The 26,592-nt window shown below is 40.2% G+C and overlaps 2 protein-coding genes across 6 annotated transcripts in view; one reads left to right on the forward strand and one right to left on the reverse strand.

The window, feature by feature from the left end:
• XPA (XPA, DNA damage recognition and repair factor) overlaps nt 1-5,748 on the forward strand; it is a 72,939-nt gene extending 67,191 nt beyond the window's left edge. For 2 of the 5 annotated variants that reach the window (XM_077756135.1, XM_077756133.1), the window contains exon 6: nt 3,219-4,488. In XM_077756135.1, the coding sequence (XP_077612261.1) occupies nt 3,219-3,367 (149 nt within the window). In that variant the 3' untranslated portion in view covers nt 3,368-4,488. Of the gene's footprint in view, nt 1-3,218 lie in introns of all 5 variants that reach the window. The other 3 variants (XM_077756132.1, XR_013333196.1, XM_077756131.1) reach the window with 3 other exon arrangements.
• Nucleotides 5,749-6,355: 607 nt separating this feature from the next.
• NCBP1 (nuclear cap binding protein subunit 1) overlaps nt 6,356-26,592 on the reverse strand; it is a 37,806-nt gene continuing 17,569 nt past the window's right edge. The window contains exons 9-23 of the mRNA XM_077756136.1: nt 25,606-25,703; nt 24,819-24,882; nt 23,289-23,399; nt 22,484-22,548; nt 20,783-20,845; nt 20,484-20,558; nt 18,411-18,514; nt 16,385-16,507; nt 15,142-15,244; nt 14,262-14,355; nt 13,905-14,008; nt 11,690-11,804; nt 8,702-8,830; nt 7,777-7,890; nt 6,356-6,889 (exon numbers count right to left, since the gene is read on the reverse strand). Coding sequence (XP_077612262.1) covers nt 6,776-6,889; nt 7,777-7,890; nt 8,702-8,830; nt 11,690-11,804; nt 13,905-14,008; nt 14,262-14,355; nt 15,142-15,244; nt 16,385-16,507; nt 18,411-18,514; nt 20,484-20,558; nt 20,783-20,845; nt 22,484-22,548; nt 23,289-23,399; nt 24,819-24,882; nt 25,606-25,703 — 1,476 coding nt within the window. The 3' untranslated portion in view covers nt 6,356-6,775. The remainder of the gene's footprint in view (nt 6,890-7,776; nt 7,891-8,701; nt 8,831-11,689; nt 11,805-13,904; nt 14,009-14,261; nt 14,356-15,141; nt 15,245-16,384; nt 16,508-18,410; nt 18,515-20,483; nt 20,559-20,782; nt 20,846-22,483; nt 22,549-23,288; nt 23,400-24,818; nt 24,883-25,605; nt 25,704-26,592) is intronic.

The raw sequence follows: 26,592 nt of genomic DNA on the forward strand, positions 1-26,592 counted from the left end.
AAGAGCAGTGTTCTCTTACAAGACCAAAGTACAGTAGTGATATTTTGATCTAATTTGTCATCCATATTCTAAATTTGTTTACCCAGTAATGTCTGTGTAGTTTTTCATTATAGTACAGGATCTAGTCTAGGATCAGGGGTTGGCTTGAGGTACTAAGTCTTTCTATATTTCTTTATTCTGGAATATTTCCACAGCCTCTATCTCTTTTGACATTGACATTTTTGAAGAAGTCTATTCACTTCCCCATCTTGCCTTTTTAGAAATGTTTTTCATTTGGGGCTTTTCTGATGTTTCCCGATGGTTGGATTCAGGTTATGCATTTCAGACTGGAGATAGTACATAAAGGACATATTTGTTAGATAGCAGCACATCTGGGGACAGATGTCCGTCTGCCCTTGATAAACAAACAAACAAAAAAAAAGTGAACCAATGCCCTGCTTCTCAACACCTCCCCAGACAGGTAGCCTCCATCCATGGATGGTTCTTGTCTGAAGCACAGTACACTCTTCGCACAAATGGGTTTCTAACTTCACGGCTGTCTTCACAGTTAACAGGTCAGAAGTCTACATTCTACAGCATCCCTTCTGTCCTTTATTCATTATTGTATGGATTCATCTATTCCTGTCCTTATTTTGGTGTCAAATTGTCTCAGGTTTGGGCCAGTAGGAGTCTCTTCAAGCTAGCTCCTGTGTTCTTTTGTCGTGTCTAATCATTTGTCAGAGATTCTAGCACATGTGTATATCTATATTTTTATGTCTGCCCATATATATTATAAATTAACACCCTCAGTTCACGGCTAGAGCCAGTTCTAATCCAGAATTTTAGGGTTCATCCTAGGTTTCTTATTTGTAACTCCCTTCTCTGACCGTGAGAACCTGATTCCCATTATCCTTACTGTAGTTATTTGATACCCATTTGTGTCACTGTCCCCGCTGTAGGGAGATCCTTCTTCCCTTTTGTGGGCTCCCTCTGCCCTACCACAGATACCTGCCTTCCTTGCTTCACTGAATGAGTTTAGGACCAGATTGTTCAGGAAGTGAAAGAAGGCAAGAAAATGATAAACATATCATCAAAAATGATACCATTTTCCCAGGAAATGTCTAGTAAATACTAAAGATTCACCTTTGTTTCTTGTCATTATTTTTGATGACTAGCTGAAGGATGGAAAGAAAAAGCCATGAAGTCAGTAAAAACCTATGTTCATCTATGACCAATTATGGACAGTAAACTAGATTTTGTTGTTAAGTATTTTTTTTAGCATTAAGCAATTTCTTCCTGAGTTCATGTAATGTTCAAAGTAGGCAGAGGTTGGGGCGCCTGGGTGGCTTAGTCGGTTAAGCGTCCAACTTTCGCTTAGGTCATGATCTCACGGTTCGTGGGTTCGAGCCCCGCGTCGGGCTCTGTGCTGACTGCCAGCTCGGAGCCTGGAGCCTGTTTCAGTCTGTGACTCCCTCTCTCTCTGACCCTCCCCTGCTCACACTGTCTCTCTCTCTCTCCTAGAAATAAATAAAACATTAAAAAAAAAAAAAAATTTTCAAAGTAGGCAGAGGTTAGCTTAGCAGTGACTGAGATGGGGTCAGGTTTTGAGTGTGTTTCTCAGTGGGGCAGTAGAGGGAGAATGGCTGGGACACCTTTTATCAGAGCAAAGTTGGAAAGTAGGTATTAGAACTCAAACAGGAGATCTTTTCCTGTCATCTGAAGCCGTGAGGCATCTGTGCTGGTCAGCACATGATTTCATTTTGTATTTAGAAAATGCCCGAGGGTAAAATAGAATAATAAAAGGCCAGGGCAGATATGTTTAGAAAAATGTGCTTTCTTCAGAGTGAGAGACCATAGGAAAAGAGGTTGTTCGGATGAACACATTTTCCCTGTAGTTTGGGAAGTGTCTAGAGGTGTGCACACAGAAGCTTGACCGTAATGGTGGCAGATACAGTGCTTCTCCTCCTGGAGGTGTGAGAGGCAGCACCACTTAGTGGTTAATAACACGAAGACACCTTTGCCATTGACCAGTGGTTGACCTGAGGCACAACATCTGTAACTTCTTTGGTCCTCGGTTTTCTCAGCTGTTGAAATGGGGAGGATAGTTGTACTTCTCTAGAAGGGTTGTGAGGATTCAATGTGTTTATAGACTAAGTGCTTAGAGCAGTGCCTGATACATAGTCCTGTGTTTCTTTTCCTTCTGATACAGTGAAGGCTGAATTACAAAGATGCAAGTACTTAGATGCTGTGTATCATAAATCTAAAAGGGATGAAAGAAAACGTGATTACTTGGTGTCGGTGATTTTTATGGTTGAGATTATGTAACTTACTCTTCCTTAGGTAGTGCCCCTGTCAGCAGCGGTGCCGGGCTTGATGGGTCACTGGTCAGAACAGAATACTATAAACCGGCTGCTTAGTATTCATTAATTTGGAAACTGAGAAGTTACTAGCTTAATTCCCAGTTAACACTAAGCATTTGGTTTCTTCAGGTAATGCGGTGTGAGCTTTTAAAATGTAATAGGCTTAGTTGCTTTTCAAAGCATCCAGTTTTTTAAAAATGACATTTTCACATGATGCAGTGGAAAGCATTCTCAACATTGGAATAAAGGACTTGGGTTCATACGCTGTCTTTGTGCTCTTTCCCCACCTGCAAAATAAAGGGAGGTAAAATAAAAACTACGGTTCTTTCCAGCTCTTATTGTCTCTGATTCTTATATTTAGGTGATACAAGAGTGCAAGAATTGGCAGTCCCTCTTCTAAAGTATGGCTCTCATTTTATAGGATAAAGAACTGAATGGACTCTAGGTCGGGTGCACAGTTTTGCTGAGAGTTCTTGGCTTTCTAGTTATCAGACATAACCTGACCTGCCTCTCACAGAAGTAGCTCCTGACATACGGAACTTAGAAGTTCTCTTTGCCCTGAGTTGTCCCAGCTGACACCCCTTTCCTGCTGTGGTGGCATTTTCCTTAGCTGCTTGAACAAACCCCATTCTTTTATGATCTTGTTTCTGTTCACCTTCTAAATTTGTGTTTTGCTGTCCCTCTAACCCACTTACCCCATTTCTCTGTCTCCCATTTCACATGCTCTGATGATGAGTGATTTCACAGGCCAAGCTTGCCATGGTTCTGGAATCAGTTTTGTTATAAAATTAAACCATATTTGGTTTACACACACCCCCTGATGGATTTTGGGATTCAGTTGAATAGTATCACTGAAAAACTTGGCTTTTATTTTCTTAGAATTACGGCGGGCGGTGAGAAGCAGCGTGTGGAAAAGGGAAACAGCTGCTCATCAGCATGAGTACGGACCAGAAGAAAGCCTGGAGGAGGATGTATACCGGAAGACTTGCACCGTGTGTGGCCATGAGCTGACCTATGAGAAAATGTGACTAGTTAAGTGTACCATTGCCACAGATGAATGGAATGCTCACGTAACCATGCTTCAGGGAGCAATCTGTATGCTGTGGCTTAAAAGCAAGTTTCAGTTACGGTCCAGCAGGTCTGGTTGTGGGCAAAATACTGGGTCTGTGATTGCTTTTTTCTACAGCAGGGATGGGAGCCAAGGGGTGGAGTAGATTCAGAAGTTAGGTTAGAGCCAAAATTGAGAAATAACAAGCCAAGCCAAACCCTAGATTGGAATAGGAGGAAGACCTTTGAGTAATGGCAGAAGCTGGCTGAACAGGATCCTTCTCCTGGGAGACAACAGGGGTAGCGGTAGATCCTGAATCCGTGGTGGGCTGGGTCTTCTAGACCCTTTGTCTTCACATGAGGGAGCCCGGGAGCTGTTGTTGGACGAGTCCTGATTCCCAGCAGGAAGTGAGTTGTGGGAGTCTGATCATGTTTCCTGTATCCTTGGTTATTTACCACCATAGGCCTTAATGCCCGTGTCTAGGTAGCCCTTTTCAAATCTAGGCTCAAATGGAAAAACAGCCATATTGTCTTACTGATCAAAGAAGGTACTGTTAGTAAGTTTATTGTAACTTGCTACACTACTGAGCATTTCCCATGGGCCGGGCAGGGATGCCTAGTGGCTTACAGGTTTTCTCCTGTAATCCGGAGGGAAGACAGCTTGTGTGTGTGTTTAGCACTTCTAAAGGAGGCGATTGCCTATAACCCACCATCACCCCGGACATCTGGATCAAGTTTATTTAGTTCTGCCCCTGTCTTATCAAAAGGCTTACCAAGGTAGTTATAGCTAAGATTTGATCCAAATGTACATTACAGGGTTTGTGCTCCCCCCCCCCCTTTACAAAACCATTCAATTAAGATAGACTTCATATTTTCAAAGTGTTTCTTTGACCTGGCTTTTTTAGTCCTGTTGCTACAAACAGAAGAAATAGCATGTTTATGTTTTCATTTTCCTTTCTAGATCAGATCATGCAGATTATGCTTGAAGAAAGGCAAGTCTGAACAGGTCCAACCCAAATAGGCTTAAGACTGTAATTACTAATTGTTCTCTATACAGGTATTCAATGTAGAAATGTTTAATAATATATGTAAATATAAACAATGTATTGGTCAAGTGTTTTTTTTTTTTTTTAACGTGCCATGCTAATTATTCATTCAGTAAAAACTGATGGACAGTGGGCAGCAAGACCTTCCTGGGACCATGAGAAAGCTTCCAGCTTGATGACCAGAGTGCTGAGGGGTCCAGGCAGCTGACAGCAGCCATTACTGCATGGGAGGCATAGAGCCCTTGTTCCAATTCCATTTTTTAGCTGTGGGCCTTGGTAAGCGATCCTCTCTCAGGACTGCTGTAAGGATTACATATGGCAACTCTGTAGCACACGGCATCTAACAGCCACTTGTTGATGAGCATGTTTTCATCAAGACCAGTATATTGTTCCCGATTTGTCTAGTTTCTAGCTTCTGTCCACTCTCATCACTTTTAAGATAATCCCGGTATCCACGTAACGTGGGCAGCCCAATCTGCTCTACTCAGGTTGGTAAGTCCTTCCTCATCTTTCATTTCCAGGTATAACTACAGACTAGTCAATTTTACAGCGAACTACTAAGTACTTTCTAGGAAGAGCAGGAAAACATACTTGGTATGAACTGCTGCCTGAATAATTCCTGGAAGCTCCGGAGATTTAGAATCAAGGAAAACAAAGTATGTGTTCACTTTGACAAAAGAAATATTAAATGGCATTGATAGAATATTTAATAGTACACTGATTTGTTTGCACGGTGGTGACATGCCATTCTTTTGTAGAGCTTCATGCAACTTATGTTTTTGTTCTTACACCTTTATTTTTTGAAATTCAACTTGTTTTCCCTAAACTGAGCTGCCAAACACCCGTCATTCTTGACATGAAGAGAGGATCCAAGAAATTCCTCTAGAATTTGGGTCAAGCAAGTAGAATTAGCCAAACTCTGTAATACATTGTGAAAGAGTTACAAACGCAGTTTAGGGTCAGAGTTCCCAAAGCCTTAAATGGTTATCGTTTTGGCTTCTTGAGAAGAGCCATGTTTAACTGAATACTGTTTGTTTGTGGGAAGGAGGAACCGTATAACCAAAAGGATACTTAGCCAGGGATCTGGGTTTTAGTCCTCTTTCTGCTAGTATCTTGCCATGCACCCTTAATACTGTAGCCACCAAATGTAGGGTACCCCAAAGAGACCACATAGCAATATGAAATAATATAAATTTATGATGTAATAAGTGAAAGGTACTTATGTTGTACAAGCAAATTATCAGTTATGGGGATGTTGATAAATTTTTCCTCAGGTTTAATGAAGTCTTATTAAAAGGCCAGAATTTGGAATGTCAGCTAAACCTTTATATTTGCATATTTTATATGTGTACTCATCTTCGTTAAGCTTTATTTTTTCTTAGTTTACTGTCAAGTTGGTTTCCATATAACACAACACCCAGTGCTCATCCCAACAAGTGCCCTCCTCCAAGTTAAGCTTTAATACTATGTAAGAAACTGGCTCAAAAAGGAGTAATTCCTTGGACTAAGTTCTATAGAAACAAAGTCCAAACCTACAGTACAGTTTTAGCCACTCCAAACTAGCCACTCTATTTCCACTTTAGCATGTACTTCACAGTTGGACCTTGGACAAATCGGTCTCAGAGAAGAGAGGAAATGACCAGCTGGCTCTAAGGTAATGGTTCCCAAATTTGCACACTGGCAACCACCTGTCTCTGCCCCCAGCAGATTGTGGTTTAATTTAGAAAATAACTTCTAAAGACTCTCAGGTGACTTATATTCAAACAAATTTGGTAAATAACAATATTTAATATTATTAGTGTGTAATATTTTAAAGCACTACTTAAGATTTGAAACGAGAATTCCAAATGAGGGAAGCACACCTTTAGGAAGGAACCACCAATTTTAAAGTAGACTGAGATGATAAATCATGAAATACCAAAGTTAAAAAAAAACATTTTTAGTTTTATTTCAGCCATGTTAGGTTATCCATGAGCTGTGACAAGCTATGCTACTTGACAGTAAACCCACCAGCTCTATATGCTACTTTGTAAGCCGGACCCCTAGTGTTCACATACCTCAAATTGCTGCTTTTGTGCATTAAGGAGGAAAAAATACCAGAAAAGTTGTATCTGTCACAGATATAATACATCCTATGGTCATTGTCACATTGTCAGTAGGGAGTATTCCTGCCTTGTAGGGCCAATTAAAGGTAATCAATGCTCTATTCTTCACTGTCCTCCTCCCTCCCCCCCTTTAATAAGTGAAAGGGTGCTACAAGAAAGCAAGCATTCAAACCATCAAAAATAAGACAAATCATTTGAGATATTTTTAAAAAATATTGACAGGGGAATAAAATGACCCTTAGGCCTGCAGGGCACAGAACTGCTGGAACACAGCCAGGATGTGAGGGTCTAATTCAGCAGTGAAGAGCAGGTTCTCCAGGGTCACCATGTACTGCTGGATTATTTGGTGATGCTGTGGACATAAAAAAGGGGGTGTTCAGGTCAGGAAAAAGACCGCATAAGCAATCTTGCAGAATAGTTCCCTCAGTGGCCTGCCCACGTTGTGGAATGATGGGAAGAGGTTGGGGATAAAAGTGGTTATGCTTGATAGGAAGAATGGGCTCCTGAAAAGGTCCAACATTCAGCAAATGTAGAGGGAAATGAAGAGAAAGGAATGTTCAATAACTTAGAAACTGGTCAGAATTGAATTTTTTACATAAATGTAATTCATGCTTCCAGGCGCTGGCAGGAGCGCACCGTGCTGCAGACTAGGTTCAGCTGGCTCTATGAATTAGCACAAAAGACAGGACTTTGTAAAGGAGCCCAGACAGGGACTGACCCGGGAGGATTAACTACCACCCTGGAAAGCAACCTAGAACGATGGTTTGCTCAAACAAATATTTTGCAATAAAATTTCTTTTGCTTTTATTGGTTAGAACATTTAAAATATCTTTTTGTGAAAGAAAAATATTTAACAGGTCATTGGCTAATTCTCTAAGTATTCCACAACATAAGAAACCCAAACCTTAAATAGATCCTCTGTCTCCCTGAGAATCAGGGACTTGAGGCTATGTAGGAAGAAAAAGTGTCACAAAATCACGTCTTCTGTATGTGTGCCTGGATGACTTGTATATACGGAGATCCCTATAGGACTACAGAATGGCAATTAGGAGTCTGAATTACATATAGAACCAACTGAACCCTGAATATTCTGCAGAGCAATAGGAACGAATGGACATCAGAAGGGCATTACAGGTACTATAAGACTTGCCGACAGATCTGACCATTTTTTTAAGTGGAAAGTCCTTGTGGCTGAGAAGAGTGATGTTTATTATCTAATGATCAGGGTTTCCCACAAACCTGTAAGAAGATCTGCTGGAGCCGCTCTATACAGTTCTTATACCATGGTGTTAATACGCTGGTCCCATCGGTTTCACATCGTACTAAGTGCTCGGTCAAGATCATGATAAAACGCTAGAAAGGGGGCAGGTATAAAGTTAAAGCAGTGTTAGAGGGAGAATTCTTATACTTGAGAAACAATCACACTTTTTGACCAAGAGACCTCAGAAGGCATTGCTTGTTCCACTCGGTTTTTGTGGTGTGTACTGCTAACTTTTGTTAAGTCAATAAAAATTGTCTAGAAATTGGCAGACAAGTGATAACATTAGTATATCCTTTTTTCTTTAAATGTTTTATTTATTTTTGAGAGAGAAGACAGCGTGAGCAGGGAAGGGTCAGAGAGGGAGACACAGAATCTGAAGACCCGCTCCGAGCTAGCTGTCAGCACAGAGCCCCACATGGGGCTCGAACCCACGAACCGTGAGCTCATGACCTGAGCTGAAGTAGGACGCTTAACCGACTGAGCCACCCAGGTGCCCCAGTATATCCTTTATTCAATATATGAACACCTTTAATAGATCACTAGGTAATTAAATTGCATGTAATTTCTCTCCACATCTATTTCTAAGGACATAACTAAATAATGTTCACCGGGAAGGAAAATATCTAAATGATGAACTGGAAATGTAAGTGAGGTACTTCACAAAAGTATCCTCAAATTTTTTTTTTTTAAAGCATGGAGAAATGGTCACGTAAGAATGTTATGTAAAAAATACAGACTGTGGAGGTCCACATGGTTACCTTCAAGTAGTGAACTTTTATTTCCTTTGCAAATTTTTGTAATTTAAACTTTTATACATGAGCATGTATTATAGTTAAAGATAACCTTTTTCAAACCTAAAAAATATATTGCATCTCTACCTATCAGTGTCCCAAACCAACATACCTGAAATATAACAAGGAAGAGATTCTTCTGTTCACTCTGAGCAGATTCTACTTTTTCCTGCAGCCTTTCTATTTGCTCCTCAAGAGCCCCATCTTTCCGGTCACTGCTTCTGTCGTCATCGTCACTGCGCTACAGGATGCATATGAACAAAAGGAAAATGCCACTTACTAAATTCCAGTATGTTAGATCCCATCAAGTAAGAGGAAGGATGTTATTGTGTCAGGTCCAATGCTACTTGAAGACTTGTATTCTGGAACGAAAGTACTCCCCAGACACACCCAGACGTCTTGCGGGTACTTCCCTAGGCCAGGGAAACTTGGTGGCACCTGTCTTGGTAACAGCGGTAAGAGTGTTTGCTATAAAGCCGAAGTGGGTTATACCTTTTACAGAACAGCCTATTCAGGGAGGAAGTGTGCATCACATTTTTCCTCCATTCAAAATGAAAACTGCCTTGAGCTCCATGGAAAATGTACAGTAGATTCTTGTTATTTACCATAGTTATGTGGGTACATTTGCTGTGAATTCTCAATTAGTACTGAACCCCTGCTTACGGAAACACAGGGTTAGGTTCTTGGGGAGCCTTTGGCTTATTTTTGTCAACTCAACACGTAACCTTATGTGTGTTTCTGTTTAAAGATAGCTTATTTAATATATATGTTTTACAAGTAAACATATAAAATATTTTTTTATATTCAAACACTGCCTGAGAAAGACGTAACATCTTGACCATGATAGGACTAAATTTCTTTGGCTTTCAGCCTAACAAGAATGTGGTCTTCTATGGTTTTTAAATCTAGTATTGTCTTACGAATCCACAAATTGAGCGGTTTTTCCACAGCACTTAACAGAGGTTACTTCAGTCCTTGACGGAGCAGCCTCCTGTGCGGACTGGTGAATTTCCTTTTTCTGGATTATGATATTGTTGATTTAAGAACACTGAATTCATGGCCAAGAGCACTGTCGTTCATGCCCAAAGCAGCTCCCCTAACCTACGTACTTTTATCATCAGACACATCACAGCCTTATACTTAGGGACACTAGACAGCATTTCAGCCTCCTGCTTTAGGGCCATAAACCATAAAGTCACCAACAAAAGCCCAAACATGGCACTAAATACATTACAAAAAGGACACTTTTTGCAGTATAAGAAAGTAACAAGGCAGCAGACTTTATCTGGGAACAAGCCCTCTGGGCAACTCAAGTTTTTCACTGCTCTGCCTGTGTCCAAATGATGGGGAAAGCACCATGAGCATGGATTTTGAGGTTACAAATAAATCTTCCCGAGTTTATAAAAAAAAAACCCAAAAAACCCTGCAAAAAATGAGGATAGATAATTCTTATAACTATCTGCTACTGCTCATTCATCAAGGTAGATGACCAGTGAAAGACCCACCAGTGCTCTCTAGTCATTAGGACAAGGTGCTCTGACCAGCAGTGACAACGGAGAGGCAGCTTGTCACGTAATGGGCCATGCAGAAAAGCCGGGCAGGCCTGGGCGCAGCTCAAGAACGTGCTCACCCTGGCAGTAATTCAGAAATGGCTGACTACATGTAACAATTCAAAGCAGACTGTTCAAGATTCTGATGGGCTCAAAATACCTGTTAAGCTTTAACAACTTCCTTCCAGCTCACCCAGAATAGAGCATTCATGGTTAGGCGACTTTCTCAGTGTCACATAGCTAGTAAGTGGTTAAGCCAGAACGTGACTCCAGGCATATTACCTACCAACATCCTCGTGGTCCTTTTTCATAAGAAGGTAGATAGACATCACCAGACCTAGAAAGTGCATTTCCTTCTAGACACTCCCCGTCAGTAAGGCCTCATCTATGATGGCCTCTTCCACCCTTAAAGCAAAATTACCAGAACCCCCCCTTTTTATAAAATTCTGTTTTCTGTAACACAGCATCTATTATGGGGTCTGCCATATGTTCTAGGCAACTGGGCACATGTTGGTTTTTTTCCTAATACCACACTAAGGCTAGGTTCTAGGGTACTGTTTATTGCCTGGTACACCTTTCTGTGATGAGGGACATTTAAATAAATCTCTGCTGCCCGTCACAGTGGCCACTAGCCACACTGAGCACTTGAAACGGGGTTGGTGTGACTAAAGAACGGAGTTTCAAACTGTATTTAATTTTAATTAACAGTTACACGCGGCTAACAGTTACTTGATTGGACACATCTAGGGATCAGTATGGCATGAGCGAAAGTCCTTGGAGTTTGACAGGCTTTGTCACTTACTAACCATGTCACCTTGAGCAAGTTATTTTAAATTCTCTGAGCCTCAATTTAGACATGTATAAAATGGGGACACCAATTACCTTGCAGTAGTTTTAAGTTTGTGAGTATGTTTATATACCAGACAGACATGTATATATGCGGGTCTACATGGAGACTAGCACTTGAACCTGCTACAGGTTCACAGAAGTCATTAAGTTTATTCCCACCCACACTGGTAAATAGGCCACAACACTGGAAAATACTGTCCTCGAGAATACTAGTACTATTATGCAAAATCACGGAACGCAGCCAGTTCACTGCTTCCCCCCAAAATGGCTAAAATGCTGTGCTTATCAACATGAGAAGTAGTCTGTAAACCTGGGAAGGAAAGCCCCATCCCTCCCCCCAGGACTGGGGAAGTAGTACACAGAGGGGCTTCTCCCTCTCCCCTCCTGCACCAGAAAGTCTTAGGGAAACAAGTGCCCTCTTTTCTTTTTCTCCGCCTTTCCTTTCAGGAAGGGCAGCCACAGAGCAGGCCCAGAGATGGCTAACTACAGAAAAGCAAGGTTGGTGCGTCCTTCCAGGATCACCACATGGCACCACAGCAGAGAGCAGCACCCCCCAGGCCCTTCCTCTCCCTCCCATGTCAGTTCTGCAGAATTTGGCCTCAGGAAAAAATAAGTTTCCATCAAGGGAATGAACTTTGAAGATTTTTCAAGAGTTTCTGGTACACTTTCTTGGACCATTTACGAATCTACATAAAACTTACCCGTTTGTGTTGCCTTGCGAGTTTTTCTTTCGCTTCTTCCAGCTCTTTCTGGATTTTCAGAACATGTTTGTTCATCTTACGAATTGTAGAGTGCAAGATTTCCCAAACAAACAATCTTAAAAGTAACAAAGACTTTAGTTACTGTATGTTAAAGCATGCTCCTAGAAAGTAAGACCTCTGAGCCTTTATAACCTATTTATTTTGAAGGAGACTCCACTCTTTAGGCAGAATTAGTCCTATTTCTCCAGTAACACATAAATTTTTTTTTAAAGAGAGAGTGATCTTGAGAGTGAGGGGGGAGCAGAGGAAGGGAGAGGGAGAATCCCAAGCAGGCCCCATGCCCAGCGCACATCCTGGCAGAACCTGACGCAGGACTCAATCTCAAAACCATGAGACTGTGAACTGAACAAAAATCAAGAGTCGGACGCTCAACCAACCCAGCCACCCAGGTGCCCCAATTTTTTTTTGTATTATAAATTGTGTGACCACCTATCTCTACGCCATTAGACTTCATGAGCTTCCTGAAGGCAGTAGTGGGTCCTTGCCACTTTTATTTCCATCCCCATTAGACTCGCTAGAAGGTACGTGTACATACTCACTGAAATGAAATGGCAAACCAGGAAAAACCATGTACGTTAGGAACAAGAATCTATTTTCTCTCTTGAAAATTTAAACAGTAAGTATTGGAATTTTCTCAAAACGGAAGCCTAATCTGAGGCTCATTTCATATGCTTTATACTTCTTAATTAGCATACATTCAGCCAATTCTCTGGTACATTTAAGAAACTTACTAGTTCATACTAGCTAGCAACTGCTGGGGTTTTTAAAGAATGAAATAAATAGGTTAGCTACATTCCCAGCAAATTGCTCAAGTAGGTTTACCTTGTAAGCGCTTTGAAATGTTTGTTGCATTAAGGGTTTTATTCTCTGAAGTAGCTTTTTAACTACATCTTTCTATAATTAATTCTTCCTGAATGCCAAGATACAGACTCTATAAATCTTGCCCTGGATGATGACAGTTTCAGTGTAAAATAATAAAACGGCTTACTCATAAAACTCAAAGTCTTATGTTAGCAGACAAGATACAAGAGCAAAGTACTTCAACTCTGGAAGGGGTGGTCCGGGAAGGCTTTGCAGAGTCAGAAATACTTGAGCCTGGGATTCTAAAACAGATGGTGCTTTTGAGCCTTTTATCAGCTCAAGAATGCCTGTGCCTGAATCCTGACTCTGCACTTAGCTGGGTGACTGGACGAGACACTTAAGCACTCTGCAACATTTTCCTGTTTTGTACATATAGATGATAATGTAACCCCCTCCAGACTGTGGGGTGAGGATTAAATGAGTTGCAATTGTAAATTGCTCAGGATAATGATTAACAAATATCTGGATGATGAATTTTTGAAGAGTTTACAGATCTGAGAATGTCTCTTGTCTAAATTTGCGAACGCCTGGCTGATGTGGTAGCTTTAGATCACATCCTTCCACCCTAAGGATTCAGTATATTTCAGACCTGTGTCCTCTGCAATAACAGACACAATGAAGAGGATAAGGGTTGTGATGGATTTTTAGATCTCTGTAAGTAATATTCCTTTATTTCCTGTTGTGTCAACTCCTACTATTCCATTCCTGATCAGGAAGCCTGTGGACTCAACTTCATGAGTAAGAATGAAGCTTAATGACAAGTCTCTTTCCTGTAGAGGAAATGGACCTAGAATAAACCTTCATGCATTAAGTCTAGGTTTTTTCTGACCAAGGTGAGATATCGCCCTTCCCTCACAGGCACTCGGGTGCCCACCAGACTTTCCTCAACCCCTCGCTGCCGTGTACTTAATCCCCTGTGACTTCGGTTTCTCCCAGTTCCTGGTGTGCATTCCAGGCCCCCACGTGGGCTGGAACTCTTCCCCGCATCCCACTGTCCAGCTCAGATCCTGGCACACAGCCTGATCTTCTCTCCCAATAGTCTGGATCCTTTATCAGCATTTCTACTTCACTGGCTAAGTCCTGATTCAATTTACATGTGGGTCCTTAAGAGACACTGCAAACTGCCTGGCTGTGTGGATTCACGTTGTCCAGGAATCTCTGCCATGTCCAAGTTCACCAGATTAGACCATCAGTATATTAACAATGTTGCGATCAGACTTTGGAGCTCAAGTATGAGACTGAAGATACACTGATTCTTAGAGAATACAAACTTTGTAGAATAACCAACGTTTACCTAGTAAAGTCTCGAGACAGTTCTGAAGAGAAGATCCAGTTAGCCACAGCGGCGCAGTCAACAATCTGTGTACGGATCATCTTATCTACCAGCACAGCGATCATCTAGAGTGGGGAAAGAATTATCAGGGTAAATCACTTCTGTGGAGGCCACAACAATCCTGCTGCTACAGAAGTAAAGTAAGAGGTCTGGGAAGTTCATTTTCAGTGCTTATGGAACTGATCCATTTGACCATTAGGTCTTAAGATTCATTCTGCACTCTGTTGGGCTCTGGTACTTACTATAAGAAAAGGAGAACACCAATAAAGACTGAGCAAAAAGACAAACTGTGGGTGGTTAACACTTAGTAGTCTGTACCTGTGGATGGTTCCTCCAGACCTCAAACATAACTCTTAGGACATGTAGCTTTCCTTCATCACTCTCAGCTAGGGTTTTGAAGACTTCATGAAACCTTTTCACAGTGGGTGAAAAAAATAGCACAGATAAACTTACTCATGAAACATTTTAAGTTTTTCAAAGCCTTTCAATGTTAATTTACAGTGCAACACAAATGCAAACTAACCCAATGTTAACCATTAAGGCTACAAAAGTATGATTAGGAATTCATGGTTTGTATGAAATTTGTCACACAATCTTGACAGGTTTACAGTATACCATTCATTGTTAGCCTAGGACTATGGTTTACTGTGTATCTAAGAATAGGTGAGGGGTAAGGAACGGTCTCCAAAAACAGGTGAAGTGCCCTGACTGCACTTTCTGTGGGAGCCCTGCAAATAAGAGAGACTTGGAAATTGAAGTGGGGTGAGGAGCCCAGTTTCTCTGCTCAGCTAGAGGAGTATCTACATGCTTTCCTTCTTCTGGATTGTCTGATGAACTAGAAAGCTCTGTCTTTAGATGCTAACCTTTGGGTAGCTCCCCAAAATGTAGTCGGCCCTCATTTCTACTTACCTTCCTTTAGGAAAATGCTTAGATATGGTGGGAGCTTCTTGACTGTACATATAACTGTCCTATGGACCCAGGTTTTTCACTACTTCTCTGAGGGTCCATATGAAAAAATGTACACATAGACTGACAGGAGCCAAATAGGGTTTTGGCCACTACAAATCACAACATCTCTATTAAATTATATAATATTATTAAGATCTTCATGTTCAACAATTTTAGCTAAAAATTTCTATACCACTGGTATTCACCAAAGTTCCAAACCCTGCAGAGTGTGTGTTCCTGTTGCACTTACTTTGCAAGAGCACTGAAGGAGTGGCTGAATGATTTGGCTGCCAAGTGTAGCAGAGTCTGTACAAAGACCTCTATTTTCAATGGGTTAAAGCTGAATCCTTCATCTGAAAAATATTCCACGGTAAGACAGCTAGAAAAATGTCGAGTATAGCAATTCCTTCGTCCCTCACCTGGAATGCTAAATGGATGGTGTACTCACATCCGAACATTAAGCCAGACATTCATGTCCTGTCTCTGAATACTAACAGACAATAAAAGACCATTACTGATTTTAAATATTCAAAACATAAAACTGAGCATAATCTTAATTCTTAGTTTTGGGGGTTATTTCCCTAATTCTTCTGTATAATCCATTTCTTTTACAAATAACACATGAACTTCCTTGTTCATATCGCTCTGTATGGTAGCAAGATAACATATTAATAAAAAAAATTCAGCAAACCTGTAATTGTTAAGTCTTAGGATATGTGACAATGTCTAAATTTAGGACCATCATTTTGACACATGCTACCTAAATACAGTTTCTATCATAATACAGATTTCTCAGAAAAATGTAAACAAAAATCCCAGTAATGAATAACCCAAGGGCCATTCATGTTTTCTTTTGATTACTATACACAGGTCCACAGATCTAACAAAAAAATTTCCCCCCAAAATATTACCCAGTTGTCCCAGTAGACTTTTCATTTGTTTTACTGACTCATCTATTTGGTGCCAATATCACATTGCTTTAGTTACTATATGTTTCGGATCTTTTAATAGAAGTCCCTCTCATTTTTTTATCTTGTTCATTTACTGACTCAGATGAACTTATAAATTATTTTGCCTCTTTTCCCACTTTTGCTCAGAAAAACCCCTAGGGGTTTTGGCGGGAGTTACATGGTACATACTCAGTGTATGTTAAACATTATTACGATAGCTTAAATTGGTGAAAAATTCACCAAGTCTTTCCACTCAGGAACTTCTCTAAAGTTAAAACAGGGAACGTTTGTCAATGAATGATAACAGCATTTTGGACTTTGGGTTGACTTCTTATTCTGAATGTGAGCTATGGCACAGGGAGACGAGGATCTCTTTTATATAAGGAGGAAAGTTGCTGGGTTCGAGGAACCACTGACACCTTAAGAGGGTACTGTTTAGAAGCGTCCATTGAGACTTAGGAGGCACTCACACTGCCAGTAATGCTTTATATTTATACTTTAACCTGGCCTATGGATAGTTCCACTGAAGAAGGGGTCCCTTACCGTCGTCATCATCCTGGTTAGGATTTGGTACATCTTTCAGGATGCTGAAGATTTCATCATTGGTTGCTTTACTTTTAAAGGCAACAGCTAAACAGAGGGCAACCGAATGTCCAGGAAGAGAATCTAAGCACAGAATGGGGAAGAGGGTAGGATCAAGTTTTAAGATTGCTATAAACAAATAGCTGAGAAATTTACACAACTGTCTTATGTCCTCAAATTCCTATGCTTTTGTAAGCTGAAAAGCAGAGACTCCATGTATTTCTTTCATTTTGGTCAATGTCCCCTTCCTCCTCCTTTTCCCCAAGACAGTAACAACCAAGTTTGAGTCTGAACAGGTGAAGGTTGCCAACTTGTGTTCTTTTGCTTTTCTCTTCTGCTGAGGCCACACACTTGAACCTACACAAGCCAGAGGCTCATGTGCTGTGACTCTACATGTTTACTGGTGGTTATTATCTGCTGAGTCCTTATCTGTGCTAATATTCATATACTGTACGGCATCACTAGAGCAACTGGAAGTCTTTTCATGTAAGGTAGACAAGTAATAACTGAAAAGGCAGTCCTGACGTAGCAGTTACTAAGCACTTGAAATGAATGACATCAATTGCAACAGGTCACATGTGCTGGTGCTTTTCCTTAAAAGTGGGAGAAAGTAAGAGGAAAAAAACTCTCCTGTCGCTGAGGGGTCTACAATGGAGTGTGGGAACCAAGACAGCTACGTAAGAAGTAGCGAGAGAACAGGAAACTGGCTGCTACAGGGTAGTATGTACAGGAAAGGAGCCTTGCCAGCCCCTACAGAGAGTACAGGACTAAAGATAGAAAGGCAAAACTAAGAACCATGAGCACAGAAAAAATAAAAAAGATGTGGCCTGGTTGGAGCAGGTCCCTCAGGAAAGAAGTGACAGAGAAGAAAGTAGGAGCAACTGTTAGGAAGCCGTAACTGTTAGGCTCAGTTGTTTCCATAGGAAAAAAGAAAAGTCCACATTCAATAAAAGTTTGAGCTCCAGATATCAAAGAATGTGCTTTCTGCTTCTCTGAGTCAGACTGAGGCAGAGGTCAAAACTCAGCACGCAGAAGGGCCACCACCGCAGGCTTTGCTCTTTCAGGGAAGCTGCGTGGTAACAGCGGGGCTGCTCAGTAAGCCTGGGCAGGAGTCTGCGCGCTGCCCCTCGGAAGCAATCTCACTCTGGCCTCACCTCTCCGAAGAGATTTCCCCGCCGCAAAATTGGTCTACTAAACACACTTAATTCTCAGAGATTTAAGGATTAAGTGACATAACAGCATAGGAATCGTACTTAGCATCAGGACTGAGTTCATCTCAAGGAAAACAGGTAAAGCAGAGAACTAGGGCACAGGAGAAGGCGAGGAGGGGAGGGAGCTCCAAGACGCAAAGAACTGCTTCCCAAGCTGAGGTGGGAGGGGCGTGGAGGAGCCGCATGCAGCGGCACCCCCTTGGAGCGACTCCACACCTAACTCTCACCTAACTCTCGGCCAGTGACCACCACGGCATGACACCTTACCTTCGTGAAGTGTAGCGCACAACACAGCGCACCAAATTACAGGCCCTCTGATTCATAGCATGATCTCAGATGTGAGGTGACCAAAGAGTAAGAGAGCTGTATTTAAGAACTTACTTCTACAGGCCTCTTGCTGGTCAAAATGTATCCCATGTGCACCTATGTTCCCACACCCAAACTGGTATCACAGGATAATCTCCACCGCCATGACATTTATTAAGTTCGGGCTTTAAATTCAACTTGAAGTGCTTAGCAGCATATTTACAATAATGTCATGGATATAACATTATAAGCAATATTAAGAAAAAAGTTCACAAATAATAACTAAGTAGATCATGAACCTTCAAAATGATGACAGGGCAAACCAAATAGTGACTGGTGTAGATCACTTTTCAAACAGACAAAAAATAAACCCAAGGAAAAAAGTTCACTTTCTCCACCTTAAATAATGGACTTCAGAGAATGCTGGCATTGTACTTTTCAAAAACAATGGGACTTATTTTATTACTTACTGCTACTTTCATCTCCATACTTGTAAATGCAGGTTGGGTTTGCAGGGCACAGAGCTGAGAAGGTAGGAGGAACAATATCTAATATACGCTGGTGGTAGGACAACCTGTAACATAAATAAGAGCCTTAGAAAATGCCGCTCATCAGTTCCATTATTCATGGTAACATCCAACCTCCCGGACTCAGCTGACAACCAAGAAGCCAAAGGGGAAACCAAGTCCTTAGAGCTTTTGTCTATGACAGCACGCTAAACCTCAGACTTTCTTCAGAACTTACTGGTTTGCGATGAGGGGGGGCCAAGGATGTGGAGCGGTACCGGGTAGGGCAGGGCAGAGGACCCAGTCTCCATGAGGAGGAGATTGCTTGCACTGTAGCAAATAAATATATAGCAGGGCTAATGGGAGCCAACTTTCCTACTGCCTGAAAACGTATTTAGGAATCATGGCAGGGGCGCCTGGGTGGCTCAGTCGGTTAAGCAACTGACTCTTGATTTTGGCTCAGGTCATGATCTCACAGTTCATGGATTCGAACTCCGCATCAGACTCTGTGCTGACAGTGTGGAGCCTGCTTGGGATTCTCTCTCTGCTCCTCTCCCACTCTAAAATTAAACTTAAAAAAAAAAAAAACATGGCAAAAGGGAGGGCTAGAAAAAAATGAGGCGCTGAGATGGAATTGGAGGGATACACACACCTTGGTGGATATAAAAGTGTGTGTGTGTGTGTGTGTGTGTGTGTGTGTGTGTATGTGAGTGCACGTGTGCATGTGTACATAAATGCATGTACTACCTATGTCCGTCCAGACTCAATGACATCCCCATAGCGACTAAAGCATCAGGTGTCCAGATCTTGGTTCCTAAATACCATACTCCACTATTAAAAACTTGCGCTCTGTGAATAAACAGGTGATTCCAGGGGAGAGGCAAGAAATGAATGGAGGGGAATATTAAGAGAGAGAGAGGAGGACACAGGAGCCTTAAGGGGTTCCCCAATGAACAAATCAGGGACAATTTGAGCATCAAAATAATGACAGTAATAGACTGCAACTCACTGAACGAAACAGAAATCTATTAGTCTCTACTGATACGTAAACAATGAAATAAATAAATGGGTGAAAAAGGAAAAGCTCTTTCTTACAGGAGAATGTCGACCAATAAATGTGGGGGAAAACCTGGCAAAAGAGAAGCATTACTTGGCAATCATCATACTGGTGGCAAATAAAAGTAACAGTTGTCAGGAGAGGTTTGATGGAGAAAAGGATATAAGTATAATCTCAGATTATCACCCACAAAATATTAATCATTTACAAAGGGAAAATGGTGGAGAAGCCTGGGAGACACTGACATGACCAGATGGTCAAGGTTAACATGTCCAGGGGAGGGATTCATGTGCCTCCCGACGGGATGCCTGGAGAAGAACACAACGTAGGTCCCAAGTGTATGTGTGGGGGGGTGTCTCAAGAAAGAAAGGCCTAGCTTCTTTACAACTGACAGGGCATGAAAGACAAGAAAGAACTGGTCAAGCGAGAAATGTGTAGAGAATGACAACTAAACGCTACCCGTGTGGTCCTGGATGGGACTGTGGACCAGAAAGAGAAGAGACGTATCAGGAAGCTGGCAAACTCACTGTTAAAGGATGACAGGACATCACATCTGCAGCTCGTTTTCAGAGGGCTCAGTGGAGAGGGAGAGGGAGGGAGGGAGGGANAAGTGAAAGTGAACCTTAGAACAAACGTGGTAAAAGTATTAACAACCAGGGAGTTTAGGGTACAGAGCTCTTTGCAGTATTTTGGCAACTTTCCTGAAATGTGAAATTATTTCAAAGTAAATTTGACAAAAAAGAAAAAAAATCTTATTGGCCTAGTTCACATGGAATCCAGATGACAAGTTTCCTCAATTTTTTTTAGCCTAAATCTTGACTAAAATCTGAAAGGGGAGAGAGGCAGTACTTGGATTTAAAAAGTGATATTCTGGACATACATCACAAATGCAAAGAAGAGAAAAAACAAAAAACAAACAAACAAACAAACCCCAAAGAAATAAGAAGAACTAAGCTAAGGAGAAAACACAAAGAACTTACCTCATACATTTTTCTAGAACTTCTCTTACAAACTTTGGCTTGGGACTTTCAGGATCTTGAGTAAGACAATCTGACCTAAAGAGAAAATGGTAGTTTTATAAAACTTCTTACGCATAATCTGCCCTTATACCTAATGTGTACTTAGCTACAAATTATTTCATTTATATATACGTAAATACCAAAACTAAACTAGACATTTCAGACTGTGAAGGAGACTGCTTTTATGCTACAGCTTTAGATATTAAGTTTTATTAAGAAAGACTGCAGAGAAAGGAAAGATAAAACATACCACCACTTACCAATCTTCCCAGCTCCAACGGAACTGGAAGTTACTTAGATGATGAGAAAACCAATTAATAAACCTATAGAGAGAAGCGGGCGGTGTTGGGGAGATAGAAAAGGATGAATGGTTGCAATTTGTAACAGGAACTTACATAATCCTTCAGACTAATAAAACCCCATTTATTGAGTTAAATGAAAAGCACATATTCCACTGAAGTTTATCTTCTCTTGCCACTTACCTTTTTGTCTATAAACCCTACCATTTATCTCCTCCAAAAAATAAGTACCATATCTCACTCTTTCTACAAATACTATCCTTTTTAAGTAACAGATCTAATTCGAGTGCCTGTTTTGTGTACACACACACACGGTTGATTTCTCATAACTTTCAAGTAATGCATTATTTTCCCCATTTCATTAACAATGAAAAAGAGCCCATCCCTCCCTCTGCCAAAAAAAGATAATTGCATATAAAACATTTTATAAATGGTAGAACCAAGGAATATAGTCTTTCATCTACACTCTTCTCACCACAAAATATACCATCACTTCCCTCTAAAAATACAACAGATCTAACTAAACAGAAGTCACTTTAGTACAATGCTATGATGTTTCTAAGTGCCCAACGTGTATTTACTGAATAAATGGCAAAACTAGGATTCTCAACACAACTAGTTTTATCAATTAGACTGGGAGAAAAATCAGAAGACACTTTCTTAAAGCATGCTCCTCATGGTTCTGTAATTTCAATCACTGAAACTACTCAAGATAAGAGGTCTGACAAAGAATAGTCCTTACTGATAATTCTGAAATGGAAATCTGAACAATGACATGAAAGATCATGGAGGGCACCTGCGTAGCGCAGTCGGTTAAGTATCTGACTTCGGCTTAGGTCACGATCTCATGATTCCTGAGTCTGAGTCCCGCATTGGGTGAGCTCAAGCCCCACTTTGGGCTCTGCACTCTCTCTCTCTGCCCCTAGTGGGATTCTCTCCCTCTCCCTCTTGCTCCGCCCCTTGATCACTTGCGTGCTTTCTCTCTCAAAATAAAAAAAATATCACTCCTTTAAAAAAGAAAAATAAAAAAGATCATGGAATTTGGAGAAATGTTCAGTACCTGTCTGATCTCATTTGGGGAACCGACAGAGGTAAGAAAGTGCCAGCTGATAAAGGTGGTGCACATGCCTCCCCAGAAAGGAGACAGTGGGCTTGCAATTACCACACCTCTAAAAATCCAATATGATGTTTTGTATAAACTGAGTCAGTCTTCAAGCTGTAGTTATATAGAAGCTAATTATTTTAGAAGCAGATACTATCCATTAACAAACAAAAATACATATCTAATATTTATTGATACATGATATACAGTATTAGATTCTGCTTCTGCACAGGAGTTAGCATAAAGCCTGTTTTAAAAGCTTATGTACCCAATTACAGAGGAAAGGTAGAACTATACCTAAGCACCAAACAAGTCAATAATGAATGAAATTAAAGAAAACCTCAGCATGGTCATCATTTGATATGAAAGTTCGACTAGAAAGTGTAATGTTACAAGTATGAGTTTTATTACTATACAAAGGATTATTTTGCGAAGGCAAGAAAGAAAAATCAACTTAGAAATTCTTAAAAAGGCAAATGTTTTGCTGATCAAATTCTTTTATAAAGCACAGGGAGTAGAAGCTGGTAACAATCAGTCTAGAAATAAGGCAATTACTATACCTGTCTACACACGTAGTATTCATCGTGTCCAAACGCATGTATAACATTTCCGTTGCCTGTGCAAGCTGTGAATTTGAGGATAAGGAAAACTATTCTCCATCCTCCAAAATAAGTTGTGATAAATAACATTTCTTAGAAGTCTGTATAATGACTAATAATATTGAGCATCTTTTCAATGTAATTGATTTAGAGTTATCAAAGATGTACAATAAATCTGACCTATAAACACCCATGAAATAAAGACAGTGAATATTTACCGCACCTCCAAAATTTCCCCACGCTCCTCTGTAACCTATTCTTCCCCTCTTCCCCCATGTCTGCAAGCAAATATTGGTCGGCTATCACTGGATTACTTTGCATTTTCTAGAATTCTGTGAAAATGGAATCATACAGTATACATTTTTATTTGTTTGGCATCTCTTAATCAGCCTATGTATTTTCTGATTTATTCAAATTGTTGCCTGCACCAAAAATTTGTTCCTTTTTATTACTAAGTAGTATTCTATTGTGTAGATATGACATATTTGTATATACTTTCATGTACTGGTATTTGGATCGTCTCATTTCGGGTTATTACAAATAAAGTTTCAATGAATATTAATGTCCAAGTCTTTGTCAGGAAATGTGCCTTCATTTTCCTTAGATAAATACCTAAGAGTGGCTGGACTGAGTGGTACACGTATGCTTAACTTTTGAAGAAATGCCAAACTTTTCATGAAGTGATTTAAACCCACGGTAAGAAATATTTAATAATCTTCTAAAGGCAGGCCAAAGAAAGTAAGTTTACAAACCACAAAAAGGATACAACTTGGGGCAGTGAACCAGGCTGAAGCTTGCACAGCTCGATGAGCAGTGTCGTGTACATCACATCAATGTGAGGGGGGGCCGGGAGCTGAAACAGCTCTGCAAAGATCACCTACGAAAGAATCACGAGTCAGAACTCAATTCCACAGGTATCTATGCACTCCCATCAGAAAGACCTCAACATTCTACATGTAAACTCTAACTCCATGGCCTTCATAATGAAAAAAGAATTACTTTTTAGTCTTTAAAATTATGTTCTTTAAAACATGAAGACCTGTAATTGAATACTGTAATGAACACTGTGTCTCAATCAAATAAGAATATGCACATGCTTATCTGATACTCCTAGAGAACCATGCGATTAAACTCCAACTCTGGAAGTACCAGAGCTGATTTGGGCAGCACTCATGGATCCACCAGGGACTCCTGACTACAAGTAGTAAAAGCCCTTAGTAGACTCTGCGGATAGGAACAGAAGATAGTGAAGTCAGTCCAGGCTGCTACATTTTAAAATCAGTGCCCAGAAATCCCTTTGGTAGTCCAAGACTTCTTTGCCATGTTACTCAGAAACTTATTTCTGCCCTCCCTGTGTAATTTGTGGGCCACCTACCTAGAATTGTACAGCCTGGTGTGCATTCTTTCTTCTCACTCCCATACCTCTGTACTTCATTCTGATGAATTTTTACACATTTTTCAGATTTGAAATTTCAATTGACATGTCAACGAGTCAAGTTCATAGCCTAAACGTACACTCAAGTTTTATAAAGCTAGGACAAATGCATTATTTTTAAGAAAGCACATATGTGCAGTATGAACAAAAAGTGAATCTTAAATAATACATCACAACTATACTTGGTTGAGTATTTTAACATAAAGGGATAATGCAATTAACAGTTTGACTCAAGTGTCAAGTGAAAATAGTTTTTCAGAACATAAATCTCTACAAGGTGTTCAACTTTACTACTATCACCCTCCTGTATGACTTAATATGGGGTTGAAAGCATTATTTATTCTTCCTAGTTCCGAAAACAAGTGGCTCTTTTGTTTTCTAGGAATAAACAAAGATTCATACTTATCTGTACCTTGTCATACGAGGAATAATATACTAGTTAAAGGTTATGCTAGTAATAAGAGGCCAGATAAACATTTAAGGAACGGTCATCTGTGTAAAGTAATACAATATTTTAAACTATTCAAGCCCATTTTACATCTTGTAAGCGGACAATGTATTGACAGGACTGGAGGTAACTTAACATTACCCATGATAACTATCCATGAATGAAGACATACTATATAAATAACTTATGGGCAACTCAAAATTCCATTTGGCTACTGGTCTCAACCTCCTCTTTTCTCTTGAATAACATGGCTAGCAGAACACCAGAACCAACAGCATTTTCCTCATTCCTGTGTTAATTTTCAGGACCTGACAAGTTGCAAGGAAAAGAAAAAAAAGCCTGGAGTCGACTACACTTTAAAATCAGCACAAAGATTCTGAGACGTAGACACATGCTCCGTGTGGAATGCATACCTCGACTATGTGGTAGTTCAAGGGGATCTTGTTCTTCCCTGGATAGCTCACCAGCTGTGCAGCACTACAAACAATGTAACTGAAGTTTAATAATAAGTATACAGAGATACAGAAAAAAATCAAATAAGCAGATCCAAAAGCAGGGTTTGGATACAAGGGGAAGACATCTTTTCTGAAATGCTCTAGATTTCAGGCACCTCACTTAAATATAGCACAAATTACTTTGTTTACCACAAGAAAACTCTTTAATGCAACCAAAATTCCTTGAAAGATCAAAAATGTAAGCAATAATACTAAGAAATCATATTCGGATCTACTAAAAAAATGTTTTGAGCAGACCACTCCCAAAATACTGTATTCCTTTCCATCCTAAAATCTAAACCAAAACTTTCCAAGGCTTAAGGAAATACTGAAACTAAACTTTTCCAAAGCCTGATATGTAAGTGCTAAAAAACTATTAATATTCATTTATTCCCATAATATTCATACTAAAACCAGTTTGTCATTCAACTTAATTTGTCCACAGCATCCGGCAAACATCCACACAAAAAAGTCAACATCATGTGCACATCTCTATAAAGCACTATAGAACCTTAAAGCACCCAGGCAACAACTATTTGAGCGCAAAGGGCCTTGAGAAAGCAAAGAAGTATTTTTAGAGACTGGTTTAATTTTTTAGCAGGAAGAGAGGGGGATTTTCTTGCACTCTTAATACACATTTTGCTCTTACCAAATCAAATCAACTATTTTTTCTCCACTCTGAAAGCTACCATGAAAACAACCTTACCAAGTCTTCCTTTCCTTCCAGTGAGACTTAATGATGCAGTGAAGGTTCTCTTCTATTACAAATCTTTCAACTGAATGACTCCCTGGCATGACAGGACCCTGGGAAGAAAACCAAATGTATATGTACTATAAGCCTAAAAGAGATACTTACTTTCATTTATTCAACAAATATTCCAGAGCTTATTATGTTCCACACACTATACTGAGTGCTGAGGATTTTAAGAATTCAGATGTGTGAAACCTCTGTATTTCAACACATCTCACTGTCACGTTCACTACAACACAATGAGTGTCAGCTGCGGCGTTTCTTCCAGCACCCTCGACACCGGGCTGTCACCATCCATCTCAATTAAGCCAAAGAATCTGTATTATTGGCTCCATACAGTTGATTTTTTAAACCATGAGAGTGGATTAATTTCCATAATACATACAGAGAGGAAATATTCTATTTCAAACACTCTAAAGCCATAAAAGGTACATATGCATAGAAAGACAGACATACTACATTGTTTAAAAAAAATGGTTAGGAAACATTACCTGCATGATATTTTTTAAAGTATATGCATAGCAAACAGGTTCAAAGAGTTCATTTTTATTTACTTATTATTTACTATTATAGACTCTTAATGACTTTTACTTTAAGCTCATTCTTTTTTCAAATAAACATTTTTTTCAAAGGCCGAGACAAAACAAAATCCTCTTCATTTTGAGAACAAATATTTTATAGGTTTACGCTCTTCTGGCAAAGGAAAATGGGCACATTAGAGAGGCAATATTAATAAAGTATAAATATTAAGTTTACTTATAAATTAAGTATAAATACAGAGGCACAATCAATGAAGGAAAATCAAATTTGGGGGCACCTGAGGGGTTCAGTCAGTTGAGCACTCAACTCTTGATTTTGGCTCAGGTCATGATCCCAGGGTTGTGGGATCGAGCCCTGCATTAGGCTCCACACTAAGCATGGAGCCTGCTGAAGATTCCCCCC

This window comes from Crocuta crocuta, unplaced genomic scaffold (assembly GCF_008692635.1).
Source record: "Crocuta crocuta isolate KB4526 unplaced genomic scaffold, BGI_CrCroc_1.0 scaffold431, whole genome shotgun sequence".
Taxonomy (NCBI): Eukaryota; Metazoa; Chordata; class Mammalia; order Carnivora; family Hyaenidae; genus Crocuta; species Crocuta crocuta.